This window comes from Opisthorchis viverrini (assembly GCF_000715545.1).
Source record: "Opisthorchis viverrini unplaced genomic scaffold opera_v5_25, whole genome shotgun sequence".
NCBI lineage: Eukaryota > Metazoa > Platyhelminthes > Trematoda > Opisthorchiida > Opisthorchiidae > Opisthorchis > Opisthorchis viverrini.
In genome coordinates, this window is record NW_008751681.1 from 16,078 (window position 1) to 31,578 (window position 15,501).

General features: G+C 44.6%; 1 protein-coding gene across 1 annotated transcript in view; it reads left to right on the top strand.

The window, feature by feature from the left end:
* The window catches only part of T265_02125 (hypothetical protein), a gene marked incomplete at both ends in the record, with an annotated part of 36,996 nt that overhangs the window by 10,597 nt on the left and 10,898 nt on the right, over window positions 1-15,501 (top strand). Inside the window, 4 exons of the mRNA XM_009166299.1 lie at window positions 5,425-5,559; window positions 6,564-6,639; window positions 8,307-8,438; window positions 13,293-13,603. Of these exons, the coding sequence (XP_009164563.1) occupies window positions 5,425-5,559; window positions 6,564-6,639; window positions 8,307-8,438; window positions 13,293-13,603 (654 nt within the window). The remainder of the gene's footprint in view (window positions 1-5,424; window positions 5,560-6,563; window positions 6,640-8,306; window positions 8,439-13,292; window positions 13,604-15,501) is intronic.

A 15,501-nucleotide genomic window follows, 5' to 3' on the forward strand; every position in this document is an offset into this window, starting at 1 on the left:
ATGGATAGAGGTCTTATGAATGTAATGTAGCTTTTTAACTTTAGGTTTAAGCATGTGTAGCAATTCTTTATATGGGGAGTGGAATACAGAGTAAAGAAAGACTGGTCGTCATTTCAGTCCAGTTAATCGACCAATAATCATGTACCAAAGGTATGCTGCTTCCAGTAGCAACACTTTCCTTCACCACCACCACCATTTCTGTTTAATCGTTATCGTCATCATCCTCATCATAAACAGAGGAACAGCTGGAGCTGGAGCTTCTTGGCCGCACAATCTTTTAGGAAAGGGGTCCTAGTGAAAAGTGAGAACGGAGAGGAAGGATTGGAACTAGTGCCATAAACTTCACATCTTCAGGGGAGTGGTCAGAAAGACTTACCGAAACTGTAGAAGTAAAAACCTGAGCACCGTATTGAAGCATGACCTCAGCAGGACCGGCGTGGCATCTCTGAGAACTTCACTCAACACTAGTTCAGTGAACAATGACAAACAAACGTTAACAAAGTGGCCCGGCTAGAAAATGTCAGCAGGCTGGGCACGGGGATGGACTAAGTCCCATGTCGTGTAGGGAGGTCACGTGGATTTCACCTGGGAGGTGATGANCATGTCGTGGAGGGAGGTCACGTGGATTTCACCTGGGAGGTGATGGAAGATCCCAGGTACTCAACTGACACCAATCATCTCGGTGTCATGTTGCCACCTCGTTGTCTGTCTTATGGGAACGACCAACAAGAATTTGGTGTGAAAGGCACTGTTCTTCGATAGACATAGTGCACGCCCCAACCACACTGTTTACTACCCAAGGGATTCCGACTGTTGTTTTAGGGGTCATTTCAGTACGAATTGCTACACTCAGTTAATTTATGCAGTACTACGAAGACCTCAGTTGTCGTGTGTTTGTTGACGTTACAGGTCTTTAGGTCGGGGATGACATTTTTCGAAGTCATCATCATTGTCAGCTGTAATGACCGCCTACTCGTCGTACAGTAGTTGTAGCTACCACAGTTTCGTTCACCGATGATTTGGGGGTCGATAGCTGCGCATTGCAGGCGGAAGATGATACATTGGTTCATAAATCCAATACTGTCAGTGGGTTGTCAAGTGGGACGGGAGGTTGGAAAAGGAGCTGTGCATTGAAGGCAATAGCTTGGATGCACGAGCGCCACTGAGGGCGCGACTGGGCCATGTCTGACAATGTCTCTAGCCATTGATGTGGCTCGTCTCGGGGTCCCCATCCAGGAAGACGGCAGCGACCAGCGCAGCTGAGTTTGCTGTTAATGGCTTTTATACTTCCCTGCCAAGTGATTGTATGACCGCCTCTGGCTCCCTTCCACCCTTCACGTGGTTGAGCGGAAAAAGCCCTTCGAGAAAGTCGGTCGACTGACGTACGGGCACGTGACCAAACCAGCGCAAACTATGCAGTGTGATCAGTTCATCCATCGGGGGTGAGTCATTTCTCCCGAATACCATTTGACATACGTCAGCATTTCTGATCCGGTGTTCCCAGATTCGGGCAATGCTCCGAAGACATCAATGGCCAAACACTGAAAGTCTTTTGACGTCCTCAGCACGCAGCGGCCAGGTTTCTGATCCATATAGTAATATGGAGCGCACCGCAGCATTGTAAACTCGACCCTTGACAGAGGTGATGTCACGCCTGGGCCACAGGTGACGTAGGTTCACAAAAGCTGCTCTGGCCTTCCCAACCCGGATGGAAACATCATCTTTCGCCATAAACTAAAACCGTTTCTAACTGGAGTAAGACTACCTTCTGAGGGCGCAATGCACATCCTGAAGCAAGGAACTGCCTCTGATAGTTTTGGAACACGCATGTTCATCAATTACAAAACGCCGTTTCATAGTCTCCGTCCACTAAACTTTCGGTCTGTGTGATGTCGGTGCCCAGGTTCACGATACCTTAGTGAGTGTACTTTATGACGATTTCTGTGACATATTTCACTAAAAACAAACGAAACTAGCCCTGGTTAGCTCCACTGACTTTGAGGGTTTCATGACAGCTGAAATCATGGGACTAAGGGACACCAAGGATATCCACTAAGTTCAAGAGTTTTCCTTTTGGTCAAGTGTTTATTGAGTATTCAATCTACTCTCGAAGTCGAAAGTCGAGGAAGCCCACCTGTGTTGGTCGGGGTATGCGTAACGCTGCTCATTTTCTGCTTAATGTGAAAATGTCTTCAGTGTATCCCTTGCCCATCATCATGCTCCCAGGTTTTTGTCTTGCTTGAAGAATTTTTGGGCACACTGGCTGGCTGATCACACTTCGCCGAAACGCATTCTTCTGTTCGCAGTTGAGCCTAGGCAGACTAATCCGAGAAGAGCACAAGGGTCCATCGTCGTCTTTGAGCATTACCAGCAAGAACTTAGTTCACTCTGATATTGGGTCCCAGACGGGAAGGCGTATGAGTGCTTCAGAAATTGGGGGCTGATCTAAAATCAAATCACCCCTTTTCCGGTTTTAGTGCTTTCAATGAAAGACATGAGGTAACTGGCCAATCACTTTGTTGTTGGAACTTTTCGGCCTAGCAGTCACTCTGCTTATCCTTGTTGTATATTAACTTTCCAGTATTTCATTCGATAGCCTTACTGACATCCTGTTTCCTGGTTCCCGTTTTGTCTGTGAGCTGCAACAGTATCCGAATATTCTCAGTTGTACTGGCTTTCTCAATTTCCGGGTCTACCTCATCCGCACATAGACTAGGCCTGAGCTGACTCCTAACAGACCTGGCTGAATTCTTTTGTCTCCGAAGGCTTATAACGCCTCATCTAGAGGGGCGATAGTAACTGTTGTGAAATACAGTGTTCTTTTGGTGTGCAATCACATATCGTTTCCTGTAATGTGCGTAGCAGTGCGTGTTTGGCGCCCATTAAGGTTGGTTTCTCCTAAGGATGCAACTTTTTAGACTCCGCATAGGCTGCTTTGATAAGGTTGTTCAACTTGTGGGTCTATAAAGTTTTTCGATAGCTAGGTGAGGGGTTAATCGGGGAACTTTATCTAAAATTTACACCGGACTGGATTGTGGCCCGAATCGACGTGAATATTTCAGGACTAGGGTCCGGCCATTGGTGGCCAAAATACAGTAGCACTTGTCAGTACGCCTTTAGCTGAAACTAAACAGTCACCATGGCGCATTTCTGATGAGCTAGGATATTGCTTGTGTTGAGATTCTTGGTGGCAAGACATAGTCTAAACTCTTGCTGGACAGGAGAGTGGTCGATTCCAAGTAACACTCATCCTTGAGCAAATCAAAGAGACTAGTGGTTGGTATAATGAATTTGTTTTTTTGTTGATGGAAACGAGCGCGAAACATCAGATTCGAGTGGTGGAATGACATTAGTCACTTCCGTGGCTGGAAGGATGACATTCCTATATCGTTTGTTTACAGAAGAGTGATCGCCATATGGGATAGGGAGGAATTCAACAGACAGTGTCGAAGGAAGACTATATATGACAAAGCAGCAAAAGCAGGATTCGGACATCTGGGACGATGGGCTAACCGGTTGACAGATGTTGCACTGTACTAATTGTCTGAGGAAACAGTAATTTTGACAGGCTCTCGTTCACTGCGATAACCTTGACATGGATGCGCCATCGACCGCCTTACTGCCTAACTACTGACGAGCTGAATCCAAAGCCCTGGATCCAGAAAGGCGGTAGTTGTCAAGTCGACAATACTTGAACTTCTATGGTTCATTGGCATGTCATGGATTGTCCACGTTCAGTCCATTTCATCCAGCATAGAGCCGATCGAGAGTGGCACTGCAAGGTAGTTGGTCTTCTGATATGAAAGTGCTGTTCTTAGTAGCGTATAGTATAAAGCGTGATGACCTGGTTCATCAGGCGTATTTTGCATATCCGTTGTTTTCACCTAATTCAGCTAGTTTATTGAAAACGTCAGAGACTAGGTATCGAAATTTTTCGCGTATATATTCTATGTTTAGGGGGTATATCTCTGATCCGTAGAGAGATATGTATTTTTCTGTTTTTGGCAAACAAACTGGCATCACACCGGGGCCATAGACGTCGGCGTTTGATAAAAGCTTTCCTGACCTTATTCGAAAGGGGATCCTCTCTTCAGCTAGGTTATCGGGCATCGAAACTGTCCAGGTGAATTAACTTGTCTACCAGGTCTATCGACTTTTCTTGAAGTGTAGATTTTTTCTAGTTTGTTAAGTTTGAAGTGCATGCCAGTCCGCGCGACAAATTCTTAAGCTGTTTGAGAGATCTTTTTTCTATTATGAACGGTAGTGCTTGTGTACTATGTATTTTTGGAAAATGCTCCAGGCGCATTCCAACCGCCGAGGTTTAAAAGGTATCGGGACATGTTCTAGGCAGCACACATATCATTACAGGGCTGAAGAGGAGTGACGAGAGAGCAGCTCTGTAGTACACCATTGGTGCTGGTAAGTCCGGGCGAAAATCCTTCATGTGCTCGTGCGCTCCCGAAGTAGTTGGCTTGCAACACCCGTATGAACAAGAAAAATTTAAAACATTTCTGACCACCAGTGGCTGCCATAGTTACTAGTCAACAAACTGGAAAGTGGGTTTCAGCTGCAGAAAAACAACCACATTAAATAGAATGGCACTGTTCAGGAACCTTTCCGGAGTGAATAATAATAATAATGATAATTCAGCTGTAACACCCTTTCGGTGCCCAGCTGTCATACCACCAGAAGGGAGCTGGGATATTACCAGGTTTCCCAAACCTAGACAGGGCAACTCGATAGGCAGAGGTCGGATTCGAAACATGGACCTGGCCATCATCTTGGATACTACTGCCAGCAGGTTGGTGCCGCAGTAGCTTTTGCATGTTATGGCGTCTTTTCTGGAGATTGGGGTTAACGTCAAGACATTCCTTTACTCCGGCACACCATTGCGTTCCAACTAGCCTGTAGGAGGGCTGTCAGGCCTCTCAGCCGGGCTTACATATTTTTAAGAGTGCACTCTGTTGACCACCCTAGATGGGCGTCTTGTTGCGTTGAGGGCATGATAGCTGTTGTTAATGGGATGCTAATATGGTCGTTCTTTTTTTGGATTCTATGTGGAATTCAGCAATTTGTGACACGTGACCGTTAACTGAGAAATTCATGGCATAACTGATCTAACCAATCCGTGGGAAGAAGAAAGTCATCGCAAGTTCGACTGTTCGTGTGCAGTCAATCATTGCAGAAAATGCTGAAATACCGCATCTGGGGGTTCACAACATTCAGCTGTTTATGTTTTATTTTGGCGTTAAGTCATAGGCGTCCCTCCTAAAAGTGATCAATTCTTAGGAGATACTGAAATGTCCCTTTCTCTGTACTGACCTGTTTTCGCCGGTTCCAACATTTGAAGTGCTAGTTTGTAACCATCTTGTCAACCGACAAAGCTGCCATACTTACACTTATTTTATTCCGTTCTGTTTTCAGTGTTTGAATCCGTTTTACTGTTTCCAAGTCTTCAGCTGCGCCCTTTGGTTTGCAGATGACTACTGGATGTATGCGTCGTGCATACTGATCATGTCCGTTCTATCACTCATCATGCAAGTGTACGAGCTGCGTCGAGTAAGTCAAATGGAACCATATCGTCGTCATCCAGAGGAATATGTCCTTTTGAGCTTTAGCCTTGCATTCTTGTAGACAGTTAAGAGGCAGCCAATCACAGAATTACATCAAATATCCAGGTTTATTGTGGAATCGCGTTCAGTTCAGATCGTTTGCCTTCCTCCAACCGTAGGTTCTACTAGCACTTTTTTTGTTTCCAGCTGTACTTTCGTGGAAGTTAGATTTTTATTCCCATGCTATCTTCCCCTGACCAACTCTTCGACTTAGCGCAACGATTTTAACGTGTTATTTCCACCCGTAGTCTACATCGGAATCTACATGTGTGCGCGGCACAATCTTTTTTGCAACCGTTCATTCTTCCTTCCTGGCTCAAATCAGGCAGTACTCGACTGTGTTCCTGTGCATGTTTAAGATGAGGGGAAAGCATGACTCGCTGTATTGATGCTTCGCTTTTATTTAGTTAGCTTTCTGACAGTTTTTACGGTCAATTTGATGATGCCGTGTATTTTTTTTTGAATCTTTGGATTTTCTCGTTTGTCGGAATGGACACCGCCGAATCCAACCTCCTTTATTCTAGCAACTAAATGCCATCACGTTTCCTGCTGCACCTCTTAACCGGTGAATGGGCGATCCTTTTTAGACATAACAGCACGGTAAAAGTATCTCTAAGTAACAATCGAGGTGTGAAGAGGAATCAGAAGTTGAGTGGATATTCTGAGTGGCTCCGCATAGATAACTGCGACTAACATCAATATATGCTGCTCAGCTGACTGAGGAACCAAAAAATCCACCCTTTTGTTGGAATTGGACCAAATTCGTGTTGAGTTGCAGTGCTGCTTTACTTGGAAATCATCACAGAGAATGTGTAAGATATTGTTTCTGAAAGCAACTGACAGTTTAATTATGTATCTCCCCAACCAACCACCAAGAGAGGCCAAAATGTCTCTTTATTGACAGTTACCTGTCCTCAGCTGTATAACCGTGCCAATTTTGTCTCTGTTCAGAACGAAATTGCTTTGAAGAAAACCGTTTGCGGATCTGCTCTCGTTTCCGTGTGTCGCGAAGTGAACGGCCTGACCGGTACGTCTACAGTCGGGCACCTTGTTAAATTGAATGAACCCTGGCACCTCGCTCTGTTTCCCCGTAGACTGGAATGTTGTTATGGACAGCATATATCACTAGGTGTCTAAGCTAATGGAACTTTCCATCTTTCATAGTTTGTTTTGTGAACTTGTGGTCGATCGCGTCCGCTACCTTGTGTACATTCTTTCTCTACTGTCGAGGATACATTCTTCGGACATTCTCTAATGTGCGTTTTGTTACGACTATCGTCTTCTACAGTCTGTGTATAGTTTCATTCGAAGTTTGCTATGGAATGGGCGATCATTGTCTGTTGTACTAAGCATTCCAGTGTTAAGCACTATCTTTCAGCTGTATGCGCGCTGTTGTGCACGGTGTAGCTTGGTAACTGTGATCCTGTTTGTTACTCTCTCTGATAATATTCTGAAAAATGACTATAAGGCCTCTCGGTTTTCATACGTTAGCGTTGTGCGACCTCAAAGCAGAGTTCTTCGAAGATATTTTTTGAAATCACGAAAACCTTTGAAACATTTCGTTCTAAGGACAGCGGGTAGACCTCAGAGGGGGGGTTGTTGGATTGTCACCTGTAACTTGGTTCTAAGCCCCTTTTGAATACTGGCTACGCTTCAACGGAGGTCCAATCCGCGTTTACCCCTGCCGGCCTATTTCGGGAGGATCGTCCGGTGCTAAACGACAGGTCACAGATATGATGCGAACATCCAAAAGTCGGTGTCAACCCCCTTTCTTGTACTCTGCTTTTTCCTCAGTTTTTCAAGCAGTACCGCACAGGTTTTCAGGGCCTATCATCTTCGCACTGTGTACATATCAACATACAATCGTGATACTTTTAGAAAGCAACGATGTTTTTGTATCGTACTATGGATGACTGGGTGAATCATCTTGTTGGGATGTGTACCTACAGTAGATGCGCGGTGACTCCTAACGCCACTGACCAATAGTTGGGGTCATTCTCTTCTAAAAGGGTGTCTGGCCTATGTAGCCAACTAGCCATTCTATATATATATATATATATATATACTTCCAGTTGTGTGAAGACCCGCACTTCGGTCTTCGTAGCAAAGCAGTTAGCTGGCTGTAGAGCATCCGTACTGAGTGCCAGGGGGTGAATCGCAATCATCAAACGTACCAACATGCCTTATCCGTTTAAGGTGATTGAAATATGTACTATGTATTCCAGACCACCAATTTGCATAGGAATCGTTGTAGGGAAACGCTTCGACCTCATCTCTTCCTCGCCCCCATAAAGGATCTTGCATTTATTTTCTAACGGAAAATTTTCAAAAAATTTTCACACCCTGACCATTCGGAACTCGCTTGCAAGTGAAGGCCAATGGCATCTTCTTCCAGAGATTTAATACGATATCTTTCGAACAATCTAATCAGCCTCCTGAAAATTTTCACTCTAACTCTCCCGTGAAGCATCGGTGTTGAACACTGATGTCATGCTGTCGATGATGATGACGATGATGAACTCTCCCGTACTGGGTCGCGTCTTCGTGTCACTCAACAGTTGGAATGATCTCCGCGTATACTCTTAATCCTTTGATATTTAGGTCCTCCCGTCGTCCCGCCGTATCCTATTTCCTATAAGTTTTTCAAGTTCAGTGACTGTCACTTCCTGTTTTCTTTCCACCAAATGCACTCAGACTTCATTCAAGTTGATTCGACTGAACTGGTTCCGGGTGATCTGATTGAAATCCCAAGGAAAGGATGCGTCATGCATTGTGATGCGTTTGTGCTCACCGGAAATTGTATCGTGAACGAGAGCACTCTTACGGGTACGTGGCAAATTTCCCATCAACACGATGCTTCTTCAATGATTAATTTGTAATTGTTTCACCGTCTGAGTGTTTCCTTCAGGCAAAGCGTTTTAGTGTGGTTTTCTTGTGGTCAAAGAAATATATCTTCAAGTTATTCAGGCTCGCGTGTTTCTTGTCTGTAGTGGAAGACTAATGATCATTCTACATTCTGCCAGACGTAGTGAGTTTACTGCTCCAACCCCTTATTCAAACCAGGAGCCTGAAGTGGTTGAGCGAAAGACCCTACAATGAACAAAAAAGAGGTGACATTTAATAATTTGGACAATATCGACCGGATTCTTTACATTCCGAGTAAAGGATGTAACAATATGACGGGTGGATTGGTGAATAAAGCTTATCTCCCCTTGACTTTGTAATGTCGAATTCCAATTATGCATTTCTTAGGATGGATTTTCGGATTAGGTTCCGCCCTAATCCTTTATTTCACACACATCTATGGTCTAAACCCAAGATATGTGAGTCAAGCTAAGATAAGAGTGAATTTGTACCTAGTGTGGATGCGGACTTTGTCATTGAGGCTGAAGATCTGACGCGCTAATTGCAAGAGTAGGCTGTTTATTATTTCTAATACAGCATTCAGTTGTGACCTCATGGTTAGGCAGCTGAGTTATCATGTTGTCTGCAAACATACACTGCATTGATATGCAACCGAAGCGAGCTGAAACCAATCGTTTTCTGAAAGGTTTTGTGGTTATTATTATTATTATTATTATCATTATTATTATTATTATTATTATTATGCATTCCCTTCTCGTAACAACCCCATTCCAACACCGCCGGCGTTTTCGTCCTCGATTATCTCTCCGCTTCTCTATCGCGAGTTACGTTCGTCACCAGTCTTATACGTTAACCGGCTAATTCTTTGCCGATTAAACTTCCGCTGTGGAATGATTAGTCAAGGCCTATATTAGAACTGTTCGTGTACTATTCGCCAGAGTCCTACCTATAGAATTTAAGTCTCTAAAGGATGAATGTACTACTGTAATACGGATGGAGAGTCGGGAAAGCTAAGTTTTAAAATAATTCCTCGCCTTACCGTTTTGGACTGATGTCGTTTCGGTCAGCTAGCTGGGTTGTTTGATCAACTCTCGACTTCGCGCCAGGTATGCTGTCGCCTCGCTGTTTCAGTTGTTGCACCCGCTTGGATTTTTTAGGCTTCCGTTTTGGCTGATTCACTCACTAAGCGGCATTACCCTAGAATGGCAGGACTACTCGAATTCAGTGACAGGGTCCGACGGGAATGGAGCATGTAAAGTACTATCAGTTGTTTAACGTGTATGGCAATCGCAATTGGAGCCAGAACTTGTGCTAGCCAACAGTGAAGAACGGCATCCGAACTTGTTTACTTATTAGAGTCGATGAGTTAAGTCTAATGAGTGTTGTTAGTTGACGTAATTTCCTAATGTGTTTTGCTATTTTCCTGTCCGGACACTTGGAGAAGTTGCACGGAGCGGATATCCATATGCCCTCACTCTCTGGGCTTTTGTCTGAAGAGACGCAGAAAATGTCTGCTTTTCTTCGAAATCAAAACCATTCACAGCAATATAATATATTCTGTGTAAAATGAATACCTAAGTATATCTGGATAGCTGGTATCCTAGTAGAATTCGGCCGTTAGTAGTAAGCAAACCATTAGGCGCGTTCACACGGTATGGAAGCTCAGACGGTGTGCCTGGTGCCCACTGTGGTGTTAGGTACAAGCCGTTGGTGAAGATCTAGACCCGGGAGAATGAGATCGTTACCTTTAGCAGGTAGACAGATAAATTTGCTAATAATCCGCATGGCCGATCCTACTGTGGCATCTGCGTCCACTAGCTGCGTAAGTCAACACTGTCGAGACTGTATTGAGGAGGTTGGCACCTTCCGAATGATTCCCTTATTTTGTAGCATTGCCACATGTCGCGTCTCGATGCTTCTCATGTTTCGTAAGACAGCCGTTTTCCAAACTGCTTTGTCGGGTGTTAGATCCTTCCATGATCTAGAATGCAAACTGCCGTCTACTAAAGCTCCCTGAAAGATACTCAATACCAGATTCCGGGTGTCTTTGATTTCGAAATCCATCCTTCAGCTCACCATAGACGGATTGTTTCAGGATGAGAGGTTCAGCCATTCGTTTCAAGTGACCTAACAGGAGAGCTGGTTTCGCATCTTACTGTGTTCAACCCAACAGTGCTTGGTCTTCGGAGCACTCTGGTGCTCGGGATTCGGTCCTTCCATTTGATCCGAATGATTTTGCGCAGACTGCAAGTGAAGTCGGTCAATAACCCGAACGTGTCTTCTGTATAGCGTCTACGCTTGCTGCCGCACAGTAATCTAGATGGCAGCTTTGTGGTGGTTGCAGCTTTGGCGTGTGTGCGCAGCACGTGTTTCTCAAGGTATCTAAATGCCGCGCTTGTTTTTGCAGTTCGTGTGCTTATTTCCTTATCAAGTGTCAGGTCTGTGGATAGTGTGCAGCAGTTCAGCACACTACCTCACAAGCATGTAGCTGAATGCTTGATTTTCAATTTTCATTTCTCGGTACAGGGCGATGAAAGACAAGCGTTTTGGAGATATTTGTTTAGGCCAAAATGGGACTGAAGTAAACACTGCACTCATTCGCTGTAATTCTGTTTCGGAGTGCGGAAATAAAAATCAGTTGACCGCAACCAGCAGTATTTTCGCCAAGGAACCACCACCTTCGCAACAGCGGAATGACTGAGCGCTTAGGCTTATCAGATAATAGTCAGAAAAACCTGAGCTATAAACACAACCGTGATTAACTTCGGTATCACTTTCGACGTCGTTCGAAATAGTTGTACAGATTCGCACCCGAGTTTTTAACTCTGTATGGAAAACCTTGATTAGTTTGACAAATTTGTCTGGGCAGTCGAGCTTTCGCAGTGCTTTTTTGTTGACTGAGTCGAAGGCTTTGGTTAAGTCCACAAAAACAGTCCATAGAGCGGCTGATTCCGTTCGCAACATTTCTCCAGGTCTTGTCTTGGTCCTTCAGCCATTTCAAACGCCACAGTGTTGTTCACAAAACTACCCTTCAGAATGTCCGCGACTAGCCAGTTGAGTAGGATACAAACCTTTTTGCCGCGCTCAGAAGGCCAATTCTGCGGTGGTTGTTCATCTTATATGGAGCACCTTTCTCTTTGTCCAATTGACCTACTTTTGCATCCGTGAGATCGTGTTGAATTTCTTCTCTTCCGTATAGTACCTCCACCTCGAGTTCGCCAGGGTTATTCCACTGACGTTTGATTTTGGAATAGTCATTGTGTTTCTTGACGAAGACGGGCATACTGTCCCACTATATACGTTGCTGATGCCAAAAGGAATCAAGCGGTTTAGAAACCACTTCTGGTACAGGAATCGTCCTATGGACACTGAAAATCTGAAAAATGGACATCGTCAGCCTTGAGTAACGAGTGAGTAAAATCCCTTGTGGCCGTTTGGATGATCCCGGTTAGTCGTCTTGCTGTTGTCTTCGAAATGGCCACTGAACGCCGCCTTTCCAATGTGTACATATGTTAGATATAATAACTCAGATATACCACCAGAACTCTACATCGAATTCGAATACGGAACAACAAATCCTTTTCGATTTTTCGAAAGTTCAAACGAACCCGAATGCTAGCCACATGTCCCCTCGAATTCGGGTCTATCCGAGTAGAATTGTGCCTAGTAGTTTGAGAGTACATACGGAGCCATCTCCAGATCAATCCACCTTCTGATGCGTTCTCTTAGGGGTATCTGTAGACTGCGGAGATGTCTGATTTTGTTCTTTACTCAAACCACCGTTTTCGGCGCTGTCTCTGGTGACCAAAAAAAATCGATGTGCCCTAAACCTATCTGCATATTGTCCGGGACTTAGGTGAATTTCCACTCTTAATCACTGGGACCAAAGGTCCAATATTAGTGTCCGACGTGTCTTAGCTTTATATTTCACGGCAGTTTGAATTTCTATGGATGAACCATCCGCGCAGTCAATAGCTGCGTAACCGTCACTCAATTGACCGTTGTCACGTGTCTGTCTGGGTTTTCTAACTCAGCACGTGACTCTAACGTAAGGCGAGTTGCGATGTACGTCCTTAATCAAGTTTTCCTGTTTAACTAGATTTCAGTCGTCCATACATTGTGATGATAGACCTTAACTACTAGTTAATTTCACGTAATGATGTCCGTTGTTCACGTCAGCGCCGCTATTCGGTTGCAGTTTATGCATTAAACAATGTCGGTCGCTCTAGTTTGGAGTTTTCTCGGGTCGTTGAATTGGTTCCTGTAAACAGAAACCAGTCTTGTTTATCGTTTATCGCCAAGGTCTAGTTCATTGTTGCCAAGTGGCCACTTGCTGTAGAAACCGATGCATTCGCTGAATGTTGTCCTGTGTTCTCTCAGGTCTGAGATAACTGAGAGACTAGTGTAGTTTTACCTGAAGATCTGTAGTTTCAATATCGCCTAGTTTTTTGTGTATTCTTTGGCGCTGGATTGCTTAGCCGCATCTCAGTGTGTTTTCTTCGACCCTCCTGGCAGTTGGGGGGGGGGTGCAGCGTATGTGTTTTATTTTACAGGTGTGAAAGTACAAGTGAGTGCGGAAATCCCTTGTGAAAAAGTAAAAAACGGAGGATTGCCAAATGAAATCAAAATGAAGTTTTCCTTATCTGCCCTCCTTTCAATTTGCACCAGGTTCTTCTACCAGCCAGGGGATGGCAACCCAACGAATCACCCAAGTCCTCCGTAGCTTGGTTAGCTGTACTTCCTCGGATGACTGAATGACTTGATTTGGTTTGCACTACTTATCCTAAATGCATTTCTTTGATTTACCCTCCTTAGGCGAAAGCGTTCCTGTGACCAAGACCCCGTTGCCCGATAATCAACAGCTGGATGGCGGGTGTAACTTGAACGCTATGGCAAGACATGTGCTGTTCGGTGGTACATCAGTCATCCAAACACGTAACTATGCCAATGAGCGGGTTATTGCACTCGTGGCACGCACCGGCTTTCGTACAGCCAAGGGTGAACTGGTTCGGTCCATTCTCTTTCCAAAGCCCATGAAGTTCAAGTTCACACAAGACGCCCTGAAATTCGTTCTCGCCCTCGCTTGTATTGCTGTGATTGGATTGAGTTTGTCGATCTATCTCATGGTAATTGACTGCTTCACTGAGTTTTGTATCCTGTTCCGAAATAGTTCATACGCACGAATATTGGTGAACGGTGATTGTTCTTTCTGACCCCTTTCCCCCCAAATAATATCCGTGAGACTTTTTCAGACCATACCCAAAACTTCCAGAAAAAGACCCATTTGACTGTATCCGTGTCACCGAATTCTCTAAGAATAAAAACCCAAGTGTACAGTTCGTAACATTTATATTACGATAGCAGTGGATTATATGGCTAAATCGCCTTGAAAAGAGATTGTCGTTTAAATGGCGGTGACCTGAAACTCCGACTGTCGCTTACAAACTCAGCTCGTACAGTCATCTCTGGCTGTTGAGACGTCTGTTCTATCGGTCCTTTGAAGGCTAATCCATTGCTCAACTGCCCAAAGCACAATTTTGGCCAGACCCTTTTGCTGGTTTCCATGGACCAAGTGGTTAAGGCGCTAATTTGCTGATCGGAAGGTCCGTGGTTCGACCCGACCTCTGCCTCTCGACTTTACCTGTCTAGGTTTGGGCAACCTGGCAGTATTCCAGCCCTCGTGCCTCCTTCTTGTGGCTGGTTTCCTTGGAGTAAGTGACTAATATACCTAATTCACTCAAGGAAGACGAATTGAGGTGACTTACTAGTTCTCTCATACAGGTAATTTATTTAGATTCGGAGCTGCAACTGAAACCACTGGATCTTACGGCATAAACTACAGTATTTTTCTTTCTGAGTGTACATCAAAGGTATCGTGCTTCAGAATATAGTTCCATTTGATTTACATGTAAAAATTCTGTTGAATTTCAGGTTCCTAACAGGATCCTACATCACAATACTTTAACCCGTATTCTCCTCACCTCACTCTCCTGAGTCTGAAACTTTGTTTCCTGTGTTGTGATCTCTCCGAATGAAGCCATCTTCGAGGGGGCCAAAAATCCTTCTCATTCTCCGGAAAATGAGGTCCAACTTATCTTAAGTGATAAATGACTATAAATAGGTATCTCGCGGACAGCTTGGCCACTTCTATTTACAAAATCAGGGCTATAATCCGCCAGGGTTGGTATAATGCATGCACTTGAATCGAAGCTGTCAATTTGTCGAGGAATGCCGAACAGATATTATATGGTCTTTGATTCTTCAGCCGAGTGAGCCAGTTCGCATTTTCACAGTCCCGCTACACATAAATCCTTCAAACTTCTCTGATTTCCTTGCGCGTTGTTTCAAATTTCTCAAGTAACACGTTGTGTTAGGAACCTTTAGGCAGCTGTAATATCCCACAATCATCATCATCACCATCATCATCATCGGCAGCATGAATCAGTGTTCAACACCGATGCTTCACTACCGTACTAGTATGTCATGGTTGTACGAGGGCTGGAATACTGCCAGGGCGCCCACACCTAGACAAGAGGACTATTAGGGTCCTCAATCAAAGCCTTTGGCTCAAAAGCCTAACCGCAAGGCAGCAGTGTTTGGTGGGAAATGCAAATGCATCACCATTTCTACGGAACAAGTCGCCACATGTTCCAACCCCCAACCTGGAGGGCCAGGAGACTGTGTTCGTCAGGCCTCTAACAATTGACCAACCTGGTATGAGAGACTCTGTTAGTGTCGCGGGGACACTCCCCAGTATAGCTCAATGGGTCGTTGAGGTGCGCAAAGCGTCACACCACGGTAAGGTCCAGTCTCTTCGTGAGGGATATCCCACAAACTGGTGATCAAAACCCCAAATTACTGGGCCGTTATCTCGCTAGATCCACATTGACTGATTTATGTGGATGAATCTAAGGAACTCAGCTGAAGAACTATCATTCTATAAGTTGCTGCTGTAGCGACTGGCTCAACTCGACTATTTTAACCCTAGTACAATCTGTTTCCTAACTTTCGGGTACAGTATTCC